The sequence below is a fragment of the Exophiala aquamarina genome (genome assembly GCF_000709125.1).
Source record: "Exophiala aquamarina CBS 119918 chromosome Unknown aczIA-supercont1.2, whole genome shotgun sequence".
NCBI lineage: Eukaryota > Fungi > Ascomycota > Eurotiomycetes > Chaetothyriales > Herpotrichiellaceae > Exophiala > Exophiala aquamarina.
Window position 1 is genome coordinate 3,685,796 of NW_013550586.1, and position 22,086 is coordinate 3,707,881.

Below are 22,086 nucleotides of genomic sequence, written 5' to 3' on the forward strand. Positions count from 1 at the left end.
GCAGTGGTGAGTATTATTATGGCAACACAACAACGGTCATGCTTGTTGCTGCAAATGCGCCCCGCAATATTTTCCGCTTCCCAGTTGGCTTGCTCCTGAACGGGGTTGGATTTTTGGATTTCAAGGGTCATCGATGGGTCCTAAGATGCAGTCCCGGCACCCGGCAAAGCGCGCCACTTACCGCTCCCGAGTCTACTCGTACAGAGACACCTGTTCAGTAGAGAGAGAGAGAGAGAGCAAAACATTGAGAGAAGACAACAGCGGGAGTAGATACCTGGCTTCAGAGATAGTGCTTATGGGCTAAGAAGCGAGAGAAGTATTCCTATCGCCTACCTATTTGGTATCTACCCGGATACATATTAGTAGTACATGCATCAACGCAAAGACGCCGAGTCTTGGGAAGAAGAATTGACCTTCCTGAGTCATAGGGCTGTGACAAAGTCCCAGTTCCTGCCGGCAGTTTGAGACAAAGAACAAAGTGAAACACGGAATCCAACTTAGGCGAGGGTCGGAGTGTTCACGGTATACTCAGAATAACTCCTTGTTGTGCAATGGGTATGCACGGTGTGGGACTAGCCTTTGTGTGCGGGTTTGAAGTACTGTGCAAGAAAGGGGATTGCTGCAAGGTGATGTCGTTGACATTGGCCCCTTTAATGAAAGCGAAAAAGACCCGAAGAATGGGTAGGGGAGCCGAATCGAAAGCCTGTGAGGGAGGAGAATGGACGCGTTGTGAAGTTTGAGACAGTCCCATGCTGAAAGCCCACAACGAGGGAGCTGAGCTCTCAGACGTGCCTGGATGCCTGACTCTGCGCAGTGCATTGCATTTGCAAGGGGTCGCGTTGCCGGTGTACGGGACACGGGATAGCAGAACCATTCGACTCCTCCGGGTACCTTGGAGAGGATAGAAGGATCCTGGATCCTGGATCCTGAATACACGCATGCAAAGTTTTGGGACCTGCATGCAGCCAAACCGAGGCCAAGGACTGACTCTGAGCTTCGGCTGCACGTGTTTCTGGCGTGTTTCTGGCGCGTCTCCCGTCCGTTCATCCAACTACGAGTACTGAAAGCCATTGTGGCCCAAGAGTTACCTGTTCAGGAAGGTCTCTATGCGGGTATGTCACTGTGCGTGAAAAATCATCGCAGGTGGGCTCGAGACTGTGGTCCCTGGCTTCGGAGGAAACCCTGGGATACGCAGTGCCGACCTACTCTGAGAGTACTCGTAGATAGCCAAGGTACTAACGAGTAGACAATGGGTGGGGGGACTCGCATGTGAGCATGTACTGTATGTAATGCCTCAGACTTACCCAATCACTCAGTCATTCTTGTCGTAGTGAAGATCAATGCTATTAGAAAACGCGAAGGCAACACGAGAGCACAGAGACTTGTTTCTGGAGGCGCAGTGGGATGGAAAGTTGCCGTTGGCAAATTATCATGTTACAGGAACCAACGGGCATTTGCATTTGCGTTTGCGTTGTGAGGAAGGGAGCACTGAGCACCCATGGAAAAAGAAACTGTCATGGGGGTCCTGCTGTCGCGTCTGGCCGGCCCTTGTAACTCAACTTTTGAGGATGTCGTGCCGTGGCAATATCCCGTCCATACCATGACCCAGATGTAACGACTTTCCCACTGAACCTGGGGTCGTGTTGCTCCTGAATAGCCCTTACAAGGTGGCCCCAGAAAGTCCCGAGAGTTCAGAGGTGTAAGTTCTGATCTGGACCACAAAAGAACGGGCAAGTTGGCGACCATCAAGGAGCGGAAAAGTCCAGCCTGGCGTCCCCTGGGGAGATCCCACGGACTTTCACGCGGAAAACTCCATAAACTCTACTTGCGTGGGCGAAGAGGCTGCCGCCGCAGGAGAGAGAGCTGGTGCCGTGTCGCATGTGTCGGGCACGATGCACCTTAGACGATGCAGGCAAAAGGAGCCGTGATGTTCGAGCGGAAGATTAGCAACATCAATATCTACAACACGCGCAGCTATAACACCCGACTCAGCTTTGCCTGGCTATGTTCGACACTTCCGGAGAAGCAGATAAGCGAGCGATCTGCGCGAGCCTGTCAGCGAAACTGCCAAAAGCAACGCAGGTACCTTGTACCTTGCGGCTCTCTATTCGCCACAATTCGAGGATCAAGGGTACAACGAGCTTTCAGGTGCTGCGAACAACACGTCTACTCGTACATGCCTCCATATAACTCAATCCAGAGTTTCCATCAGCCCCACGCGGCATGGAATGCTTGGTCACAGTGGCGCATTTGTTCGTCAACTTTGACCAAAAGTTTACAAAAACGGCCCTGCATTTCGGAGTCGGCAAGAGTAACAGCACAGGCGTTGGTGGCTGGACGCCGAGGCCTAGAACAGTTGAGACTCACCTACCAGCCAGGAGACAATCCGCAGCCAATATCATAAGCATGGTTTACTCCAAGGTCATTATTTACTGAGAGTCAACGGTGTCACGCATACAGGTGAGAAACCAACAGTGGCCTCGCCTGCTGTGGAAAGCCCGTGGTGCCGCGGTGGGATTTCAAGTCTACTGTACTGTCATCTTCGTCGGTATCATCTTCTGTCACTGGCGGTCTTGGCTTTCATCCGTTCTGGTTGCAATGGGCTTAAAGCTCAGGCATATGTAATTAAGATCAGCGTATCTGAGCTAGATTTCGGTAGCTCGGGTAACCCCAATTTCAGGTTTGAGATCTTCGGTAGGCAATCTTTGGAAGCCATCTGGCAAGGAGAATTGAGGACGGAGAACGGGGTACATTGCCTGAAGTGATAACTTCAGGTGTAGACTTTGTACCCGGTCGGGTTGATGGCGCAACACAGCCGAGCACTTTCTTGCATGAGCAACAGTTCTTGGGGGTCTCCAGCCATCCTTGGATTGTGAAGCGGTAGTCAACTCTTGGTCAGTGTTTCAGAAGATTGCTGGACGATCATGACCAACTTCGAGGCTTTCGCAAGCTCAAATTGGAATGCAAGTGGGCATGATGGCTTTCTTGATTGTTTCGTACTCTGCTTCCGGACACTTCATTGGCGATCGCGGTTTGGGGCTACCATCTTCGGGTATCCAGAATACACTTCCTAGGTTCTGGTGCCCAACGTCGTGGGCTTTCGTGGGGACGGTTACGCACTTCCTGCATCCGCGGTTGAATTCTGAGCCAGAATTTCGGGTCCCACGTCTAAGGAGTTGTGGAAAGACATCGTGGGCCTGGGAACACCGAACGATCGTCAACTGATTGTCGTTTTGTTCGTACTGGACTCCCCAGCAATCAAAATCGAGAGGTTGGATGTGCCGCCGTGGAGTGTATAAGGCCACTTCCTACCTCTCCAGCCATGTACATACCACAACAGTCATCACGAGATCCAGCGGGCTGCTCTGACCCCTTCATCTCTCTCGTCACGATGATTCGCCCACTAGCTGAGATCTTTAGCGCGCGCCACATTTCTTAGCGCGAGTCAGCGAGGTACTGGGAGTGAATCCCGCTAGTCCATATATGGACTAAGTCAGGACCATGGCACGAGGCGGGAATGGCGCCTGCAGGACCCAACTTTTGAGAGCCGTGATTCGAGAGAAGAGCGGACAACTGAACTGGGGCCAGGGGCAGGGATGATGATGCGACCTCAGAAGAAACCAGGTCCTCACGGGGGATGCATACGTATATCCCGGCTTGTACCTCGTTCTCATGGTTGGGTGCAGCAGCAGATGGTCCTTGAACGAAGGAGGTGGGAAGCAGAGGAACAGGGCGTCTTGACAACGATCTCTCCTTATTCACCAGTGGGTATCAAAGCTCATTCTACTGTTTGGCCCAAACTGAGAATGACGGAGCCGCTACAGTGGTTCCTCGTTCCGTGTCACCTTGAGGGTTTGAACACTGCCCACAGTGGTGGAAAATGTGGAATGCGGAAGACCATCTCTCACGGACGGGTGACGGTCTCCAGTAAGTAAATTCTAGACTGGAGGAATGGGACCTGAGGTTACTGTGGCGCTAGAAGCACGTTAGAGGCGCTAGACCCTTAGCGTATACATGGCGCGCTCCATGAAAGGTATAGGTTTGGCGATCTCGCCGAACTTTAGTCGCCATACTACTGGTCGGCCTCGCTAGCTCGAACCTTCCTCTCCTCCTCGCACTAACAACAGACTACGGCTCTATGCAGGTTCTCACTTTGCTCCCCTCGCCCATTCTTGTCACTTTCTTCTGCCCGCCGGCAGATCTGTCGTCTTCGCTAGGATGCTTGTTACAGTACTGAAGTGTGCTTTGAGCCCTTGTCTTCCAGGCTCCATCGGTCTGCTTCTTAGTGTGTCTTGTTGGACTCTCCAAGCCCAAAGCATTCTACGAGTTCTCCATCCCTCACCGAGTATGCACCCGGCTCAATGCCACCAGCTTATCCGTCCTCGTTATCCGCCTAAATCCCCCCTGGCCCAGTCTCCTGGCCCAGTCCCCTCTCTTGTCACGGCATATCCATCCTGCAAATGCTCCATACCCGTGTTTGGCGGCGTGAATTCAAATACCCAATATCTCAGCAGATGTCGAGACAACCAATAGTGGTTCATTACAGACGCGCTACGAGTGCGGATCGTTTGCTAGTAGCTATCACTGGCATACCGAGTATTCAGGCCCTGGAGTCTACGAGTACGGCAAGCAGCTTCGCCCCCCTGATGGTAGACCTGGAGACCGTCCCGGCTTGCTCGTTAGAGAGTCTCTTGAGCGACCTACGGATAAAAGAGATGGGATACCTTGTTTGAAGATGGACAAATTAGTGGTGATGAGCCGTTAAAGTGTCATTGTGCCGTTGGCCGATGACTGCTGTCAGCTGTTAAGCACGCTGGGTGCACGAGATGCGGGCCAAAACCATGACAGTGCGTGCTTCGAGAAAAAGGCTTGCAGGCCGCAGGCAGATGGTGACGCTGGATTGCTGTGCCTTAGCCTCGCCGGGGCTTTGGCCGGCCGTACAGCAAACGCAGTGCCTAATGAATGAGCTAGCCCAGCTCAGGATCGGAGAAAGATGGCGAAACATGCCTTCTGGTTGTTCGCGAGAATTCAACCCTGGGAATGCTCATCCCTGAATCCCGAACATAAGGTCCCGGCTTGTGGCTTCCGCCCACGCAATGTGATGACCCACTTGACGCATCTACGATAACTCCTCGACCCACACCAGCGTCCACCCGTTCTTGACGACAGTCGGCCCCATCAAATCTCCTGGTGTGCTCCTTCATTCTCCACTGCCTCCAAAATCAGATCAGCAAGGGCAGACTCCCCTGCGGCCTCGCTATGCGAGTATGGGGTTCGCTCTGGAAGCCGTCCGTCTCAGACGCGCCTGTTCGGAAGCATGACACTTTTCGACTATAGTCATTCGAGCCTAGTCAGTGTTGTTGACCCTGTCGCGCGCTATGAAGCCTTGCCGGCAGTTTGGACCACTCCTGGCCCTGGCTCGAAATTCAAGTTGCTCCGTATCCTGACGCCTCAACGACAGAACGGCCCTCACTCCACCACTTTCGTAGGTGCCAATCGCTCCTCAGGTCAGGATCCCAGATATCTCTGCTCAATCCCCCAGACATATTCTTTGTACTCTCCTGTTACAAACATCCGAGCAATATCTAACCTTTGTACATCATATCTCTGTGCTACCACTGTATCTCGATTGAGTCTTTGCACTCCTGGTTCATTTCCTAGAAGTTTTCTTTGGGCCCTACATTCATTTCTTCTTTGCCCGATCATCTTTCCCAGATGACCCTCCGAAGCATCTTCACCTGCCAGCAAACCTGACATTACCACTCACGAACCGAGGTATATTCAGTGAAACAGCCATTCCTCGGACACGTACATAAGCATTTGTGAAACCATACCTACTACTTTTAAGGAGACGCACGGGCTTGCGAGTTCTGGCTGAAACTTTCTCACATTTGAATGTCGAGCATTGGTACGAGTCAATCACAATCTATGACGGGAGCTTTGACCTCACTGTCGCAATACAACGATTAACATGCATGTCTAGCTTGAAACCACACTCCTTTCCCTACTGCTGGGCCCTGTTCGAGGCGACGATAACACCAATAGCATCCTCAGAGGTGCTCTCTCCTCTTCACGTCAGGAACACCATCGGTATCGAGAGCCCTTTAGCCCTCGAACGCTTAGATAGACCTTGACCATTGGGATTATACGACACCTGACAGTCATTACTTCGACAGAGTCTAGATGGGGCGCTTTCCCTGGAACAATGGTCACTCCAAGCAAGGCAGTGACAAAATGCATACGGTCACTCATGACTTCTTTTCGAAGGATACCGCGGAGCCGTCAAGGCAGGCCTTGAATGAATTGATAAAGGACCACTCAAGCCTCGAATCCCCTACGAGTGATGGATCCCCGACGTATCGAGGCCGATCCAGGACTAACACAGTGAATTCGTCTTTCTCACTCTACGCACGATCTGTCTCTGATGCTTCAAATGAGATGATGTCTAGGCCTTCTTCACAGCAAAGCTTTGCTGATGTTGTCCTGCCTCTTGCAGATAGACAGGAACATTCAACCAAAAGTTTGCTGTCAAGAGGTACTCGCATGTTGAAGCGACAAGGAAGTAAGCTGAGCCTCTTGCCATCCCCGTCTCAGGATTCATTCACACGATCCGATACTCGTTCTCCAGAACTGCCACCAACCTTTAAGATCCAACGGCAATCCACTATCAATTTGAAGCGTGAGTCGTGGGAGAGCCCATTATCTCTGTACAACGCTAACGTTTCATTGAAGGTCCCGTCCTGAAGAAGAGTATATCTACACCGTTTGCCTTTCAACACTTGACACATGCAGACCAAGGCCAGTTTCAAAGTATCGACACCGTTACAAAGACTCAACTAGCTTCCGACTTTGATTGCATTCAGGCCGAACAACAAGCTGAAGACTCTGTCCGTGGGATCCCCTTGGCTGATCTTCGCGCTGTGCTTCCAGGTGTTGAAGTGGATACTGTTGAGCCAACGTCGCCTACAACAGACGCCATCCCGCTCCTCCCGACGACACCACCACGACCTCAGCCGCCACCGAAAGATGGTTTGATGTCGCCTTACAGTCCTTCGGACTTTCGCATGTCTCGTTCTATGGAGAACTTCTCTCGACCAACAAGATTGTCAGTGACTGCAAGTGATGTTAGTCCTCCATCGAGGTCAGAAGTGAGACTCTCAGCTTTCAGCCCTATCACTCGAACCAGTGTCCTGGGGAAACCTCTCCCACTTCTCCCCGACGTGGTTCATGCAGTCTCAACCATAGACGATATTGCATTACCTCTTCCCACCGCCCCACTACCTTCTCCACCTAAAGTGCTGGAAGGTGTTCTTGAAGAGGAGGAACGGCCTGTAGATTGTCTATCCTCGTCGCCTCTGCTGGCAGCCACGCCACGCTCCTCTCGCGCGCAGGTCAAGGCCTCTCCATCCCCGAGGCACAAAAGACGAAGCCAGTCATCTGGAGAAGTCCAATTTAATGCAGCGTTCAATAACGTGATGTTGATGATGAAAGCCCAGTCACAACCAAGGGCCACTGCCAGCCCAGACACAAAAGTCAGAACTGCAAAGAAACGAATTTCTATCGGGGTGAAGCCAATCGAGATCGAGGATTGGGAAGATGCCATTGATTATTCATGGGATCATGCAACAGACTTGGAGGAGGTGACTGAAGAACCCTCCAGTGATTCCACGATAGCTTCCCAAACCAATGCCCCAACCAGCTTGGGTGAGAATTACTTGATTGTTGAACAAGGCACTGTCGAGGAAACCTCTTCATCTGCATCAACTCCTCTCATGATGCAAGCATACCCAAACACTACTCGGCAATCCTCTCACACAAGTCTGGCGTCTTCCTTGTCTAAGAGTGACGAAGAACCTTCCTCGCCATTGCTAGGCCTCGGGATTGCATCTCTTCCTCCTGTGCCAACTGTCTCTCTGACTGCGAATGACCCAGTTGATGCTTCTGTTGGAGACGCGGGCCGATTCGACCCCTTGGAATCATTTTCCCCTACAATGTCGCGAACTCCCAATTCGACAATGAGCAAATCGAGCTCACAGGAGAGCATTATCCTCTCTATCGCCTCCTCGGTGATTGGAACGCAAAGGTCTTCCAACTCTAGCACAAGCTTGTCTGATTTCGCCCATCTGGCGAATTTCGGAGATTCCATGGAGAAACTGGATCTTCGTGGGTCAACCTCCTCGATCGAGACGCGTAATAGAGATGGCAGTCAAGACACTATTCGTGAAGGGTCTCAGTCATCACCTACAATCGGCACCATGCCTGTTCATTCTGATATCTGTGATATTCCGGGCAAGAAGCATGACCGGGTCGCCTCGGCATCACAGATCACTATACCAGAGAGGAAATCATCTATTCCTGGAACTGAAGGAAGCAAGATACCAGGTGGTCGCAGACGAGCAAATACTGCAAATTCGCGGCCACGGCGCAACACCCGAGTGTCGTATTCATTGTTTCCTTCTGCGGGACCTAGCTGATTACCAGTCACCTCTCACCTGTACTATCTTCTTGACTCTGCTGAGAGTCTAGTGCTGGATACAGCACCATTGTTCTCTTATTGTTTACTATTACGACCTAATGATGGGTGGCATCCACCGTGAACGATTATGATCGAAATGACTTCTAGACGAATTCATCTTGGAAATTCTACCAGGGTTATTCGGACACACGAAATAACAGGTTCAGGTAGAAGGGCAGATCTTACAAAAGTTCGGGCAGTTTTGGGGGCAAAGCGCAAGGCTCGAACGGTCGGGGAAGCGAAATTATTGCTTCACGAGGATCAAAAAGGATTCGGTGTTTTCTCAGGGAGTGCTGCTTCGGTCTGTCCCTAGAGGGTTGATGATTGGAGCAGAGAATGCTCGCTTGAGAAATTTTTTCCTTTGTGGGACATTTTCTAACGGTCGGCAAGAGGCATCAAAAGTCCTATTACTTTCTCCTGCAGACTTGAGTGGGTGGAGAATCTGCAGATTCGTAGCTTTGCAGTCTTGGCTGATATGCAAGAAGCCGGATCCCAGGTACACCACCCTTTGGCCTTTGCCGTTTCAGCAATGAGTGGTCGTGTGCACGGCCAACTAGACTTTATCCTAGCATTGAATGGAGACTTGAAGAAAACACATCACCACTACTGAATCATACCAAACTCCTGTAGGAACGGATTGTGATTGTACGAGCCGTTGGCGGTGCTGATCGACCATGAAAAGTCAGGCCGCTGCATAAGAACCCCAGCAAGACACCCAAGATTCCATGCGACTTTACGTCAAAAGGAAGTCCGGGGTCCTTCCGGCAAGGATGTCCAGGCCTGGTCAAGGCGAGTCCACCAGTCTGCAAGCCTGGCAAGCCTGGCAAGTCTGGCAATTGTGAGTCCAAGTCGAGGCGGCCGAGGGCTCGAGGGTTCGCCAAAGGACAAGAAATGACCATTGCTCCGGACAATGATAATCATAACAACAACATGGGCATGGACAAGGGGGCAATGGGAAGACCCCTCTCACGTGAGAGCGAGAGAGGCACACCAATGACGATGTCGCTTGTCGCATCAGATGCCGGATTTCGGTCCTACAGAGTAAGATGCAATTTCGCCCAGGCTTCTCGCAAGCTTAGGATGCAGCAGCGTTAGCCCGAGAAGGACAATAACACTTTCACCAACGGATCTTCCTGCCTAATCTCTTTTCTTTTCCTCACGCCTTAGCGACCCTGCTTGGCTCGGTGCCTGGGCCTGGCTCAGGGCTGTGGTTTTCGAGCTACGAGTCCTCGCACCATCTCGGTTTCGAAGCGCGCCTTTTCGTGCTCGTGGGCAGCTAGTCTGCTGCGCCGATGCGACTTTCCCCTTCTAACTAGCCTTCTGGATGCTTTTAAGCCACTGACTCGTCCACCTGGACCGCTGGCTCCAACCATGGAAACCCCACCTTTGTCCGACATTGGATGCAACAACGTGGGAAGCAGAAAACGCCTCAATCTCGGTGATATGATCGGCTAATCAATTAGTCCCTCCGTCTTATCTGCAGCCCGGCCTCTGAGCCGTTGAGATCGAGATGGGATGGCACGTTCGCCCGGCGGTCCAAGGGGAAAAGGAGGGGGAGGTTGAAATGGGAAATTGGAAATGCGACCGAACGACCGTTTGATGGTTCAACTCGGGCAATGAGCTACCTGAAAAGCGCCGCTTTCTGACGCCGTGCTCTCTGATCGCAATTGCCAATGGCTCGCTCGCATGGGGGGGAGCGAGACACAAAGCACGCAACGCACGCAACGCACGCAACGCACGTCGACCGAGGCAATCCGTCATCTCCCTCTCTGCCGAGTACCGACACTTGCGCGCGCGCCCTGGCAGGGTTTCGATCAAATATGGCATCACCTCCGGGGTGTTCGGCTTATTCGTACGGAGACGGAGACGATACCCCTTGCGCGTGCGCACGCAAACACGGCGCTCCGTTCTGATCCCCGGATTTGAAATGGCAAGGAACGACGATGGCATTGGGAGTTGGATTGGCTTCTTGGCAAAGAGACAATGACTGTTTGATATTATTGTGCCCTACAGCTGGCTTTTCTCACCCGGTCTCTGGCTGTCTTCCTCTTGGACAGATTCTCTGCAAGTTTCACGCACCCCCCTGTTCTTCGAGGACACAGGGTTCAGCGTGCGCTGGCACGAGAGTCTGGCGTATGACACTATTGATGGAACGCAACTCGTGTTCTTTCAAGCCAAGCCACGGCTTTCCTGGGTACTGATTCTTGATCGGCGGGCCGCTCCTTCATTCTCCATATCTCTCAATTCGTGTTCATGAGGCAAAGCCGTGAAGTCGAGGTGAGTGATGGACGACCTCAATGGAGAGCTTGGACCGAAACACACAGACCCGCATCAAGATCTTCTGATGGCTTTCTGATGTTTTCATTGTTTCTTGAATGCCAAAACCTGGCGATGGCGAGCATTCACCACAAGCTGGTCGCGGTTTTATTTGATAGCAGTGCTCCTCGATATCAAGTGAAAGTAATGAAGCCTCAAATTTAAGATCTCATCTGACGGCAACCGCTTACATCTACCCTTCGCACTTTACTTAGGTAACAACCTTTGATATCGCATTTTTTCCAGCGATTGTTCCCGTGGTTTGAGCTACCTCCTGCCCGCTCCTTCCCTTCATTCTCTCTGTTTTCCTCTCAGCATCCTAGTGATCTCCCTAGCTCTATATCGAACCCCAAAATTGCCTCAGCACAAGTACATGGACGTCAGGATCTTGGTGGACGGACAGCGACTCACTGAATATCCTGATCCCGACGATACTAACAGTGTCACTCATAGTTGGACATGATATGTCGAGGTGCAACCTGGTCATACAGTCTCGGTAGTGGTGAACATCCTCCCTGGTTTTAGGTTTCAAGAAGCATCCTACCTCAAGGCCACATGCCATATCGACCAATATCCTACCCACAATTTAAAGACCTGGAAGTGCGAACTTGATACAGCTATCGGTCGCGACCGACTACAAGACCAGCTCAAACACAGTTTTAGCACAAAACTCTACAAGGAACCAGGTACCAGGTACCGGTAGGTGGTTCAAGCACAGCCTCGAGTTTGGAGCACTTGGTCTAATTGAGCGATGGCAACCTTTGATTATTACCCTTCTAAACAAGCCCGAAAGGCCGAAAATGCATCCTATCCACCAATACTCTCCCCTTCGGACCTGGAGAGGCTGGGTTCTATCCGTGTGTCGATATTCCGAGCGAAGCGGAAAAAGCTAGCAGTGCCTGTTGTATACAACCAAGAGAGGCCGGAAACGTTACAGGAGCTACCAGAGAAGCATTTGGAGGGAAAGGCACTGGAAATCATTGTGAAGTGAGTCACAAGGCCGCCATGTCTCTCATCTGAACGCTGACGCTCTTAGGACGGGGACAAGTGTCGCCGCTCGCGCTCGCGCTCCCACCTCAAAACGCTATTCATACGTAGCGATTGTTGGGATCTGGATCTCCAGGCAAGCTTACAACTTTGTTTTCCGATACAGAGACCGAAGGATGGAACCCAGCGCAATGGAGAATGCTCATTGACTACTTCAGGGACCTTGCAAACCCTTGGTTGCATTCCACGAAGCCCATCCCCAGAGCTCGATGCAATTGCGATCCTTCAGCGCGCCGATAATCTGCCCCTTCGCATCAAACAACAAGCTCGTGAAATGGATTTACTTGTCCTGGCACTCGCAGCAAGTCCATGGTAGTAATATCTTGCAATTGCGCACATATGCGGAAGCATTCCACTAGGTGCGGCTCTCGAGAGTCGACACCGGGGAACGTGCTATTGGTGTCGCCGGTGATACTCGCAACGAAAATCCAAGGTCCGAAGTCGAGAGCGAGAGCGAGGTTGAAAGCCAAGCATCTCCCAGTCGTCAAAAGCAATCTCGATCAGCCATCGTTGGCGAGGAGGAAGATGCTGATTTGGTGGAGCTTGTGTCACCTCCAAAGCAAGCGCATATCTGCGTCGATCTCACTGAGGACTAGTTCGTGGCCCGTTCCGGTGTCACTGTGGGCAGTCAAGGTCTTGATCAACAACAGGGTCCAAACGGTGGTGACAATGCAGCAAGGAGTACTACTATGTAGCTCGAAGGAGGGAGGGAGCATAGCATGCTAAGAGGGACATTGGCCGAGGGAAGAGCCTGCTCCGCTGGGAACTTTGGATGACTGTCCTCAGTGTGCATCCCGCACGATCACGATGTACATCATCCCCATAGCAAGGTCATTGCACATGACAGGAATGCAGGCTGTGTCTCAGAGTATACCTCAGCCAGCAATGAGCTGCCCCGAGCAAACCAGATTTCCAACTGCGAATAGGACGAATGCTGCGAAGTATTGTCCCGCATGCCGTCCGTTCCTTTCCGTACGTGCGTGTGTTCTCTAAAGCCCGCGCTCGAACTCCCGTCTGGCAACGAATGACAGTTTTGAGGGTAGTCAAGAATGATGTTTATTCTCGGAAAGGCACCGGCGAGGACACAGTTTGCCACTATTATAAGAAGTTATTGGCCCCCAGGGCCATGGCGGATGACATCCGGGGGCTTACATATGCTGATGATGCACTGCCACTCCGCCTCGTGTACGTATTCTTTTCCTTTCTAGGAGAAGAGACCGCAATGATCTGATCATTCTAGTCCCAACCGTCAACAATACGAGGTATGTATCACTTGAGTGGAATCAGGAATCACTGGAGAGACTATCACTGATTGCGACGACCTTGGAGGCCGTGTGTAAGGGGCTGCAGTCATGGTGCTGTACGAGAGGCTGCCGTGGCAACTGGATGTTAGCAGACTGAAAGGTGGCGAATGTCGAGCACCGGAGTACAGGAAGGAATAGAAGAGGAGACAAGTCGTAAAACTTGCAACCAGATCCGACAGATTATTCGCGAGAATGTATCTACGTATGTATCCAGGTCACCGAGTCTGTGCCTCGCAAAGGGAGCGCCTTATCAAATCATTACAGTATCGATAGCGAAGCCAGGGAGAATCCGTTGGGAATCATGGATGGAGGGGAGATGAATCAGCAAGGGTTTCATGAAGCACATGCCGCGTTTGATCTGATGGCATCGAATACCTCATTGGCGTCCACACCCTGGTCGGTGCTTTGCGGCTCACCCGATCCTATTTTTGAAACCAAATCACCCTCTGGCCCTGTCTCTTTCTCTTTCCCCCTCGACTGGAACGCACGCACAGCTGATCCACTAGATGGTAGTCGACTCGAAAACCACCCCTTTCCCGTCCTAGGAACCTACGAGGAAGAGCGTGTTACCCCGAACTCACTCGTACGGGCTTGATAGGGCCGCGTAACGCACGCTGGCCCTGTGCGTCTCCTCGCCTCGAACGCCGCACATGCCAGAACCGTGGGGCAAATAACCGCGCAACAATGAAGAAAGTCAAGCAGGCTGTGAAACGGGTCGAGCTTGGATCAGGAGCGAGCTCTAATACCGCGAGTGACTCGGAAGACACTGATAAAGATGCTTCGACGTAAGCTCCCTCTCCTTGCTCTTGTCGTTTAGTACCTCGTATCTACATCTCATATATTTATCCACACACACACACACACACACACACACACACACACACACACACACACACACACACACACACACACACGTCTTTCGCCCAAGTGTATATATAATACGAAAACATCCCAAGTCTGAACTTGTGGTACTGCCCACCTTACCACAACATCCGGCTACTATCTACTCGCGAGCATTTGGTGGCTTTCTTGGAAGGGAGACCAGCGACTCCTTGGCTTCCTTGGTGTTTCGCCCGCTTATATCCTTTACAAGGGACGCACCGTCCAACCCCCCGCATTATAGACAAATCCGCTTGTGTTTTGACAGTACCCATCATTGTGCTCAATCATCGCGCCGCTCAACGGGCAAGCAGCCCTGTACAAATCTTTCTAACGCATCATGGTTGCTAGGCTGGGCAATATCTCTGCTCTCAAAGATTTCATCTCGTTCCTCGCCACCGTTCGCGGGGACATATCTCATATCACAGCCCCGCCTTTTATCCTGGCGCCGCAATCTTTGACTCAGTTTCCGGCATACTGGGCCGAAAGGCCCTCCTTGTTCACAGCGGCTGCTCGTGAATCAGACCCTGCACAGCGAATGCTCTCGGTGCTGAAACTTTATCTTGCAAGTCTTCAACGGCAATACTACGTCGGCCGGACTGTTAAGGAAGGGCTGAAGAAGCCGCTCAACCCCTTTCTCGGGGAGCTATTCCTCGCCGAGTTCAGTGATCACGACCTCAGCGACGAGAAGGTTTCCGGCTCCACTGTCAGAGTCATCGCTGAGCAAGTCTCCCATCACCCGCCGACCACAGCATGCTTCCTGTCGGCCGATGAAGACGGCGTCCGCGCCGAGGCATATTCGACCCAGGTCACGACCTTGTCTGGTGCATCAGTCCTGATCCGCCAGTCTGGGCACGCAGTTTTCACCGTCGACAAATACGACGAGACATACCTCTTACCGCTACCAGATGTGACAGCACGAAGTATCCTATCAGGCGTACCGTGGCCAGAGCTGAACGATACTTACAAGATCGTCAGTTCCAGTGGCTACACGGCAGAGATGCGGTTTGTGGCCAAGGGCTTTTGGGGAGGCGATAGGAACTGTTTCGAGGCTTCGATATACCGCACCGATAGCGCAGCAGAAGACGACGACAGTGCGCCGATCTTCACATTATGCGGCAGCTGGAGTTCGAAATTCACAATTCGGGATTCCACAGCCAAGGAGATTGAGGTGTTCGATCTCTCAGACCCGGAAAATGCACCGGCGCCCATGTCGGTCAGACCCGTGAGTGAGCAGCATCCGTGGGAGTCTCAACGGGCGTGGGCCGCGACCTTTGAAGCCATCAGGAAAGCCGACCACGGCGATGTGGTCAAGCAGAAGTCCAAGTTGGAGAATGCTCAGCGGGAAATGCGGAAAAAGGAGAAGGCCGAGGGTCGAACTTGGGAAACCATGTTCTTCACGCGACGGGTCAGTTGCGAAGAGGGAAACGACGACGACGACGACGACGACGACGTCGTCGTGGAGAAGCTTATGGACCAGCTCGACCCCTCGGAAGCACATCGGCTGCGGGGCACGAACGGCTGTTGGAGGTTTTCACCCGAGAAAGAACAGAGGTGGAAGTCGGGCAACGGTAGCCCCAGGGCTGCCTCACCTTTTGGCTGAGCCGCAGTTTTCCTCGTCCGCCAATTTGCATTACCGACAACGAATCCAATACCAGGCATCCAGGCGCCTGTTTTCCCTTTCCCCGACGGCTCTGGGCACAAACATCGCTCGGTCGTGTCCCTCCTTGGTTGGATGCTGACTTGTCGACGAGAACCCCTTCCCCGACCGGCGGGTGACCTGCCTTGAAATGATTATTTTTCTTTTTGGCCCGTGGCTGGAAAGCAAGAAACATCTACCCAAGTCGTTGCTGGGAAATGTCGGGTAAAGGCTGGAGGCTGGTGGGGCCATAGTAATGACCCATTGTTGCTCTTATTGCGGAGGCGCCACCGTGGCGGCGGTGAGGATACTCCCCGCGGCCGACCAGCGTCTGGTGACTTTGTGATTCATTGGCCACACGTTGGGCGGTCTGATTCACACGAAACAAACAAGAAGCTCCAGATGCCTTGTTCAGGGAAAGCCAAAGTGAGGCGGTGGATGGAGTTGTCGCCTGGAACCTACCGAGCACAAGTACTGTATGTACGGAGTACACTACTGTAGGCCCGCGCAGCGAAATGATCGGCACAAAATCTTACTACTCTTGTACTACTACAAGGTACGCGCCCTGGGCAGCAGGTTGGGACCCAAAGCATTGGGCTCCGGGGTGGCGATCAAATGTGGAGTCCAGGGCCCGAGCTCAGGATTCACCAAAGAGTGCTTACGGAGAACAGTGTGTACTCCGCACAGTACTCGTATTTGCTGGATGATTTGATGCCCAAGCCCACTGTTGCGGATCCAAGGAAAATCAGGTGGCCTGAGTTGGGGGTCAACCCGGTGGATCCCACTGGCGTGCCTGGACCTGGACTCTCGCCTAACGGGCAACAGCACGAGTAGTGCAAAGTCCTCCTCCGCACACCCGTTTTGTGCGGGCGGTCAGAAGTAGACAATCTATCTAGAGCATAGAGCATAGCAAGGAAGGAGAGGAGGATGTATCTTTGATAGAAGGTACAATGTATTTACCATTATGGTGGCTCGCTCAGGAGCCGCAAATCAAAGAACAGGGGCTATGCCCCAGGACCTCGCAAGAGGCGCAGAGTCTATAGGGAGGGGTATATAAAAATAACAGACAGATCTAGTTAGTTGACATGACAAATGCGATGTGCTTCAAACAAACAACAGAACCCATCCAAAAGGCCAACAGTCTTGCCTTGGCACCATGCATTCGGGCCCCCCAAAACAAATGAAGAGCAGAAAATCTACAAACAGGGCAAAATCTTACATTCGTCAAGTCATATCCATATTCATGAAATGTAAGGAGGAGGGGCCAGAACTAGGCCCCGTTCAACCAGACCCGAGAGAGGGTCCAGCTGCTGGAGATTGAGCATGGTCGCCGGCTGTGCGGCGGTCAGCGTAACCGGCAGGTGGAAGTCTGCGCTGCAGGGGCGCAAGATGGAGTCCTGGTTATTATTCCTGTTGTTATAGAAGGTGAATCTCATCGAGAGATCCAGCGTGTAGCTGATGTCCAGTAGCTCGGTCGACACGGATGGGCTTGACACTGACTCCGGGAGTGTTAGGTCTAGCATCATCGACGTTGAGTATTTCGAGGCGCTGGTGCTGTGGCCCCCTGAGGTCGAGGCTAGGTGGTAGAGAGGAGGGAGGCTGAGTTGGAGTTTCTGCGAGGACACCGTGGTGCTGCGGATGACGGTTTCGGGGTTCATGGGCTTGCCTGCAAAGTGTGACAGGTGGGTGATTGCAAATGTCCTGCGGGTGTACCAGTGTGCTTTGAGCGAGCATTGGAGTGTGCCGTTCTCCACTGCAGCCAGAGTCTGCTGTGATGTTCCAAGCGGCAGGTCAAGGGAGACGGTGACTGGGATGGAGAGCTTACGGCTCGCCGTCGCGAGCTTGGCTGAGCCAGAGGAGATTGTTCCAAGTTGACTCGGCATTGTGACCGATAGTTGTGGTCGAGGCACCGAATTGAAGACTTTGGCCAATCCTCGGGATTTGGACTTGACGACTTGCTCGACTCGCTTTTGCTCACTGGGTACTTGTACCTCCACATCTAAGGGCACATGCAGTGATGATACATCGATCGGGCACGACATCTTGCGCACCACTCTGTCGGTTTCCGATCGCAAGAGTTCGGTTTCCAGCCAGTACACCACTTGACAGTTGCCCTCCATGAGATGCCGGTCTTTCAATGCCGTGACTCGAGTGATGTACGTTTGAGCAGCGAGGGACAACGAGGGCACGAATGTATCCGTTGGGCCTGCTTTGGCATCCTTGACGTTATTTCGCTGAGTACCAATAGTTCTGCTAGGCAGCGGCATCACAAAATCAAGATGTTGTTCCTCGGCACCATGCCCTGATGCAGAGTACGTAGGCTTGAAATCGAGGTGGCTTTTCGTCAACGTCGAGGTTGGTAGTGGTTCGATTGCGTTCATTGAACCAATTCGAGTTTTGACGGCACCCTTCACGTTGATTCGAACCATATCGAAAGATCCATCTTGATCATAGACGTTCACCCGACCGTGAACTCTAAAGGCTGGGTTTGATTTTCCCTTCCACTGGGAGTCCTGGTCGAAGTCCTCGGTGGAGATGCCCAGCACTTGTATTGATGATGTCGACATACTGAAGAAAAGGAGTGAGCGGATTCGAGGTCGAGGTGAGAAGTTGTGCAGTGATCAAGGGCGAGGCTTTGATTAATATGGTTGGGAGTGAGGCTGTCACCCAGTCTCGAGTGAGGCAGTAGTGCACAGGGATCAGGTTTCAGGAAAATAGGGGCTCCCAAGGCGCTTGATGCCCAACAGCGACTCAGACTCACCGTTGCCAGGTCCCGGAGGCTTATTTAACTTACCAATTAATGGCAACATTCTTCTCTTCCAAGATTACCCGTGCCTTATGATGGCCAACAGCAACGAGCAGATACTCCACCAGTGAAACTTCTTGTTGGGGACTCCTTTCGGACCGAGTGCCTGGGGCCACCACCAGTTGTGGACTCCTTAAGGATCTGCTGAGGAAGCTAACATCATTATGAAAGGCAGCAAAGGGCTAAACATTGACGTCACCAATCCACCAAAACTGGAATTGCCAGACTCGGGCCTTGTTCTCGCTATTTTCGCAACAAGCGCGTGTCTTAGGCTTGATACTGTCGCGGTGGCCATGGTAAACGGTGCTCTGCAGATCAGATCCTACGGCTGACTAGAAAGTGATCATTCTCCTGCAAATTTGCTCGTAGAACCGAGTATCGGGAGTCGTGTCCACCAGCGTCGTGCTGCAGGAGGCGCAGATAGGCGAGGTAGGCGACCTGTACGTTCCGGATGAGAAGTTCCACTAGTTAGTTAAACAAACCAGCGGAAAGGGAGGGATCTTGAATTAAGGGAACTTCCTAGGCAGAAGAGGGTAATCGACACCTTCCATTGTCAAACATGTCCGTTGAAACACCGATGATACTCGATAGAGAATTATTCAGCCTGTCAGGCACGGGCGCAGCTTCCTAAAGGGACATGCTCGCTGCTGCTTACTGCATCTGGCAGACATGACCGAGCGCAAGAGCCTCGTCGAAAGCTCGGCAACTGGGTCCTTGCTTTGACTAGGGGTTCTCTCCAGCTGGGAGTCTAAGAACCCCAGTCTAAAGAGTGGTTACCACGGCTGCCCAACTGGGCAATTGTGCTTGCCTTGTTTCTATCTTCTCTTAGAAAGCGTGGATGAAACCCGGCCTCTCGTTACGGCGTTGAGGCGTAACATACAGCGCCCTGGGCCGCCCTCATTCTCGGTTAGTCCGAAGTATGATTCAACTGCCCTGGCGATTAGCCCGGCTTAAACCACGTGCCTTACACTGTCAAAGGCTTACCTCAATTATCAACCCCAAGCATTAGATAGACAGTCGTGCTTTCGGGAATGAACATCCCGCCATGCTCAATTCGCGAGTGCCATCACATATGGAAATCGTTGTCTCCTTGAACTTCTCCCAACTGTCAGCCCTATAGACGTTGGTGATAAGCATGTATGCAATCTCTTATATTTCTGGACGACGGGGAAAAGAGCCGATCGTCCAAGTCAGGGGTTTTGGTCAAATTGTCCAGGCCACTGGATACCATGGACATGCTGATTGACATCAGCTCAACCTCTACAAACTTGTGATCTACGTGTCGAAGAAACGTTACCCTGTATGCACGTCTTGTCCTTGCAGGACTTCATTTGTTCCTGGTGTTCTTGGCTGAAACGATTGAGGTATGCCAGCCTTCGCAAATTGGTTGATCGTGCACTCGAGGATTTGAGATTCTTGAGGTTCCACTGCAGCAAAGCGATATAGACTTGGAAGGAGCCAGTCACGGACCTCAGGCGGGATGACTGATCTTCAACATCAGTGAGCTCCGCGAAGATGGGACTCCTCATTGGGAAGCCTATTTCCATACTAAGTTGACAGTCATTTTCGGATCAAGAACGGTGTCCAGAGTCGATTGTTTCGGGCTGAAAGAAACTTGCCCGGATTTCCCCTTTTCCAGAAGGTCCTTTTTGAAATCTAGCGAGGTTGCGTCGATCCGAGGAGTATAAGATGCGGTTGCGACCTTATTCATCACGCTTGCGGCAGCCTTACCTCGTCTTTTGATGGGTTTACTCCTATGCATTAAACTTTTAGAAAAGATTCAACATTCTGAGCGGTGCGGGAACTATACCATGGGGTTGTATCGATCGTAGACGCAACACTGAACATGACACCATGGAAGGTGTACTTACTTCGTCGGTCGGTCGACAAGTGAACCAACCACCTTGAGCAACAAATACATCTCGTGCTGCCTGCATCCACGCAAAGACAACAACAGGTCGGTTTCCCATCGTGATTTGGTAGGCACCTCCATATTTCTGTCCCCATTGCCGCAGACCATTCTGGGGGCATCTGGGCTGAGTCGAAGCAGATTGCCAAAGACAGGCAGACCTGGAGGCCCGTTGACTGCAGAAAGCCTGTGTCGAGGCCTCAGGGCTTCTGATACGACCAGGAATCCTAGCAGCAATGCGGTCAGGCAAAATGAGGAATTCTGGAATCCATCCTTAAACAGTAAAGGCCTAACCCCTGGCATCCCCTGCCTTTCTAAGATCAAGTCCATTGCTGACACGATACGATATGTCACGTAGCGTAATATCAACAATCAATAGAAATGATTCATATGAGATGTATCTCACGGATACGTCGCCGTAGATTAAAGATATTCCATGGGTAAAATTGCAAAATTGCTGTTGAGTCTTGTCGAAGGCCTTCAGTTGGATTTGTTATTCCCACCAAGGGGGTCGGAATGATGCGGAGGCATTTGCAGCGTCTTTCAGGGATGTCAGTAGCCACAGCTCGTTCGATACTTCCCTGACAATCTCCTCTGTGCTAGGACGGTCTCAGACACAACATGAAATGCACGGAGGCCTGGTAGGATGTGGGGCTTTCGCAGATGAGAGGGGCACAGTGAGAGATGCGGAGAAGTATTGTCTGGGGAACAGACCCGTTGAGGAATGATGCATCTCGAGGCATAGACTCAGAGGTCAAGCGAGCAAATAAGTTGAGGAATGATGCATCTCGAGGCATAGACTCAGAGGTCAAGCGAGCAAATAAGTTGAAGTTTGCCTTAGCGACAAGTTGTCATGTCATTCAGCCAATGGGACTATATACCTCACGCTGGCCTGAGGGTTGACTTCATAGGATGACCCAAAATTGCTTACGACTCCGAAAGCCTTCCAAGATCGTCGTAACAGATGCTTTAAAATCGGAGAGCTGATCGTTTTCGGCGCAGTTCTCAGATGTTAGGACGTACCTAGATGAGATTCAAAAGGGTTGACATCCAGGTTCGAGTAGCACTAGGAGCATCCTGGTATCTGGTTTCAACGATCTCCTACAGCGCCTGTAATCTTATGCAGAGAATGAAACCCAATCCTTATCTCAACCGTTCAGTGCAAGGATAGTGTTTAGCTGCCACGGTGAAGGCAACGCTAGTTGTGCTTGAATTCCTCCTTCAGTGAGGGTGCGTCTGACGGCCAGGAAGTGTTGAGGCGACGCAGCGTTGAATGCGAGAGCATCTCTTTGCGATAAGCTCCTCAATCATCTGTGCTGCGAGCATATAATATAGCATGACGACTTCGGAAGACTACCAGGCTCTTGCAGGATGGTGAATTGTTGCTTGCTCCAGTCTCAATGGTGCTACAAGCGCGAGACGAAATGGGCACCCACTCCTATGCCCGATCATGGGTCGAGTCTAAGAAATTACATTAATTTTCACCAACAGTAGCCAACGGTCGCACATTTAGCTTCGAAGATCCCTGATACGGTACACATCGCGAGTCAACAGGGATCTTGGATTCCCGAAGCCTTTTGAAGGGAAGAAATGGAGTGGCGACCAAGGTTAATGTCCCCAAGCTGGATATCATATCGCCACGGGGGCACCTGACATTCGGAGCCACGGGAG

General features: G+C 51.9%; 5 protein-coding genes across 5 annotated transcripts; 3 read left to right on the forward strand and 2 right to left on the reverse strand.

Moving 5' to 3' along the window:
- Positions 1-6,183: 6,183 nt before the first annotated feature.
- Positions 6,184-8,474, forward strand: A1O9_03143 (uncharacterized protein; the record flags this gene model as incomplete). The annotated part of the gene is made up of 2 exons (XM_013408711.1): positions 6,184-6,679; positions 6,733-8,474. 2 exons carry the CDS (start codon positions 6,184-6,186, stop codon positions 8,472-8,474), a joined length of 2,238 nt encoding a protein of 745 aa, XP_013264165.1.
- A 3,108-nt stretch (positions 8,475-11,582) lies between these two features.
- Positions 11,583-12,194, forward strand: A1O9_03144 (uncharacterized protein; the record flags this gene model as incomplete). The annotated part of the gene is made up of 3 exons (XM_013408712.1): positions 11,583-11,818; positions 11,868-11,925; positions 11,985-12,194. 3 exons carry the CDS (start codon positions 11,583-11,585, stop codon positions 12,192-12,194), a joined length of 504 nt encoding a protein of 167 aa, XP_013264166.1.
- Positions 12,195-14,401: 2,207 nt separating this feature from the next.
- Positions 14,402-15,664, forward strand: A1O9_03145 (uncharacterized protein; the record flags this gene model as incomplete). The annotated part of the gene is made up of 1 exon (XM_013408713.1): positions 14,402-15,664. The coding sequence occupies one exon, from the start codon at positions 14,402-14,404 to the stop codon at positions 15,662-15,664; it is 1,263 nt and encodes a 420-aa protein (XP_013264167.1).
- Positions 15,665-16,941: 1,277 nt separating this feature from the next.
- On the reverse strand, positions 16,942-18,267 carry A1O9_03146 (uncharacterized protein; the record flags this gene model as incomplete). Its single annotated transcript, XM_013408714.1, has 1 exon — positions 16,942-18,267. One exon carries the CDS (start codon positions 18,265-18,267, stop codon positions 16,942-16,944), a length of 1,326 nt encoding a protein of 441 aa, XP_013264168.1.
- A 1,528-nt stretch (positions 18,268-19,795) lies between these two features.
- A1O9_03147 (uncharacterized protein) lies at positions 19,796-20,250 on the reverse strand (the record flags this gene model as incomplete). Its single annotated transcript, XM_013408715.1, has 1 exon — positions 19,796-20,250. A coding segment is annotated over exon 1 (258 nt), but the record flags the coding sequence as incomplete, so codon positions are not given.
- Positions 20,251-22,086: the final 1,836 nt, after the last annotated feature.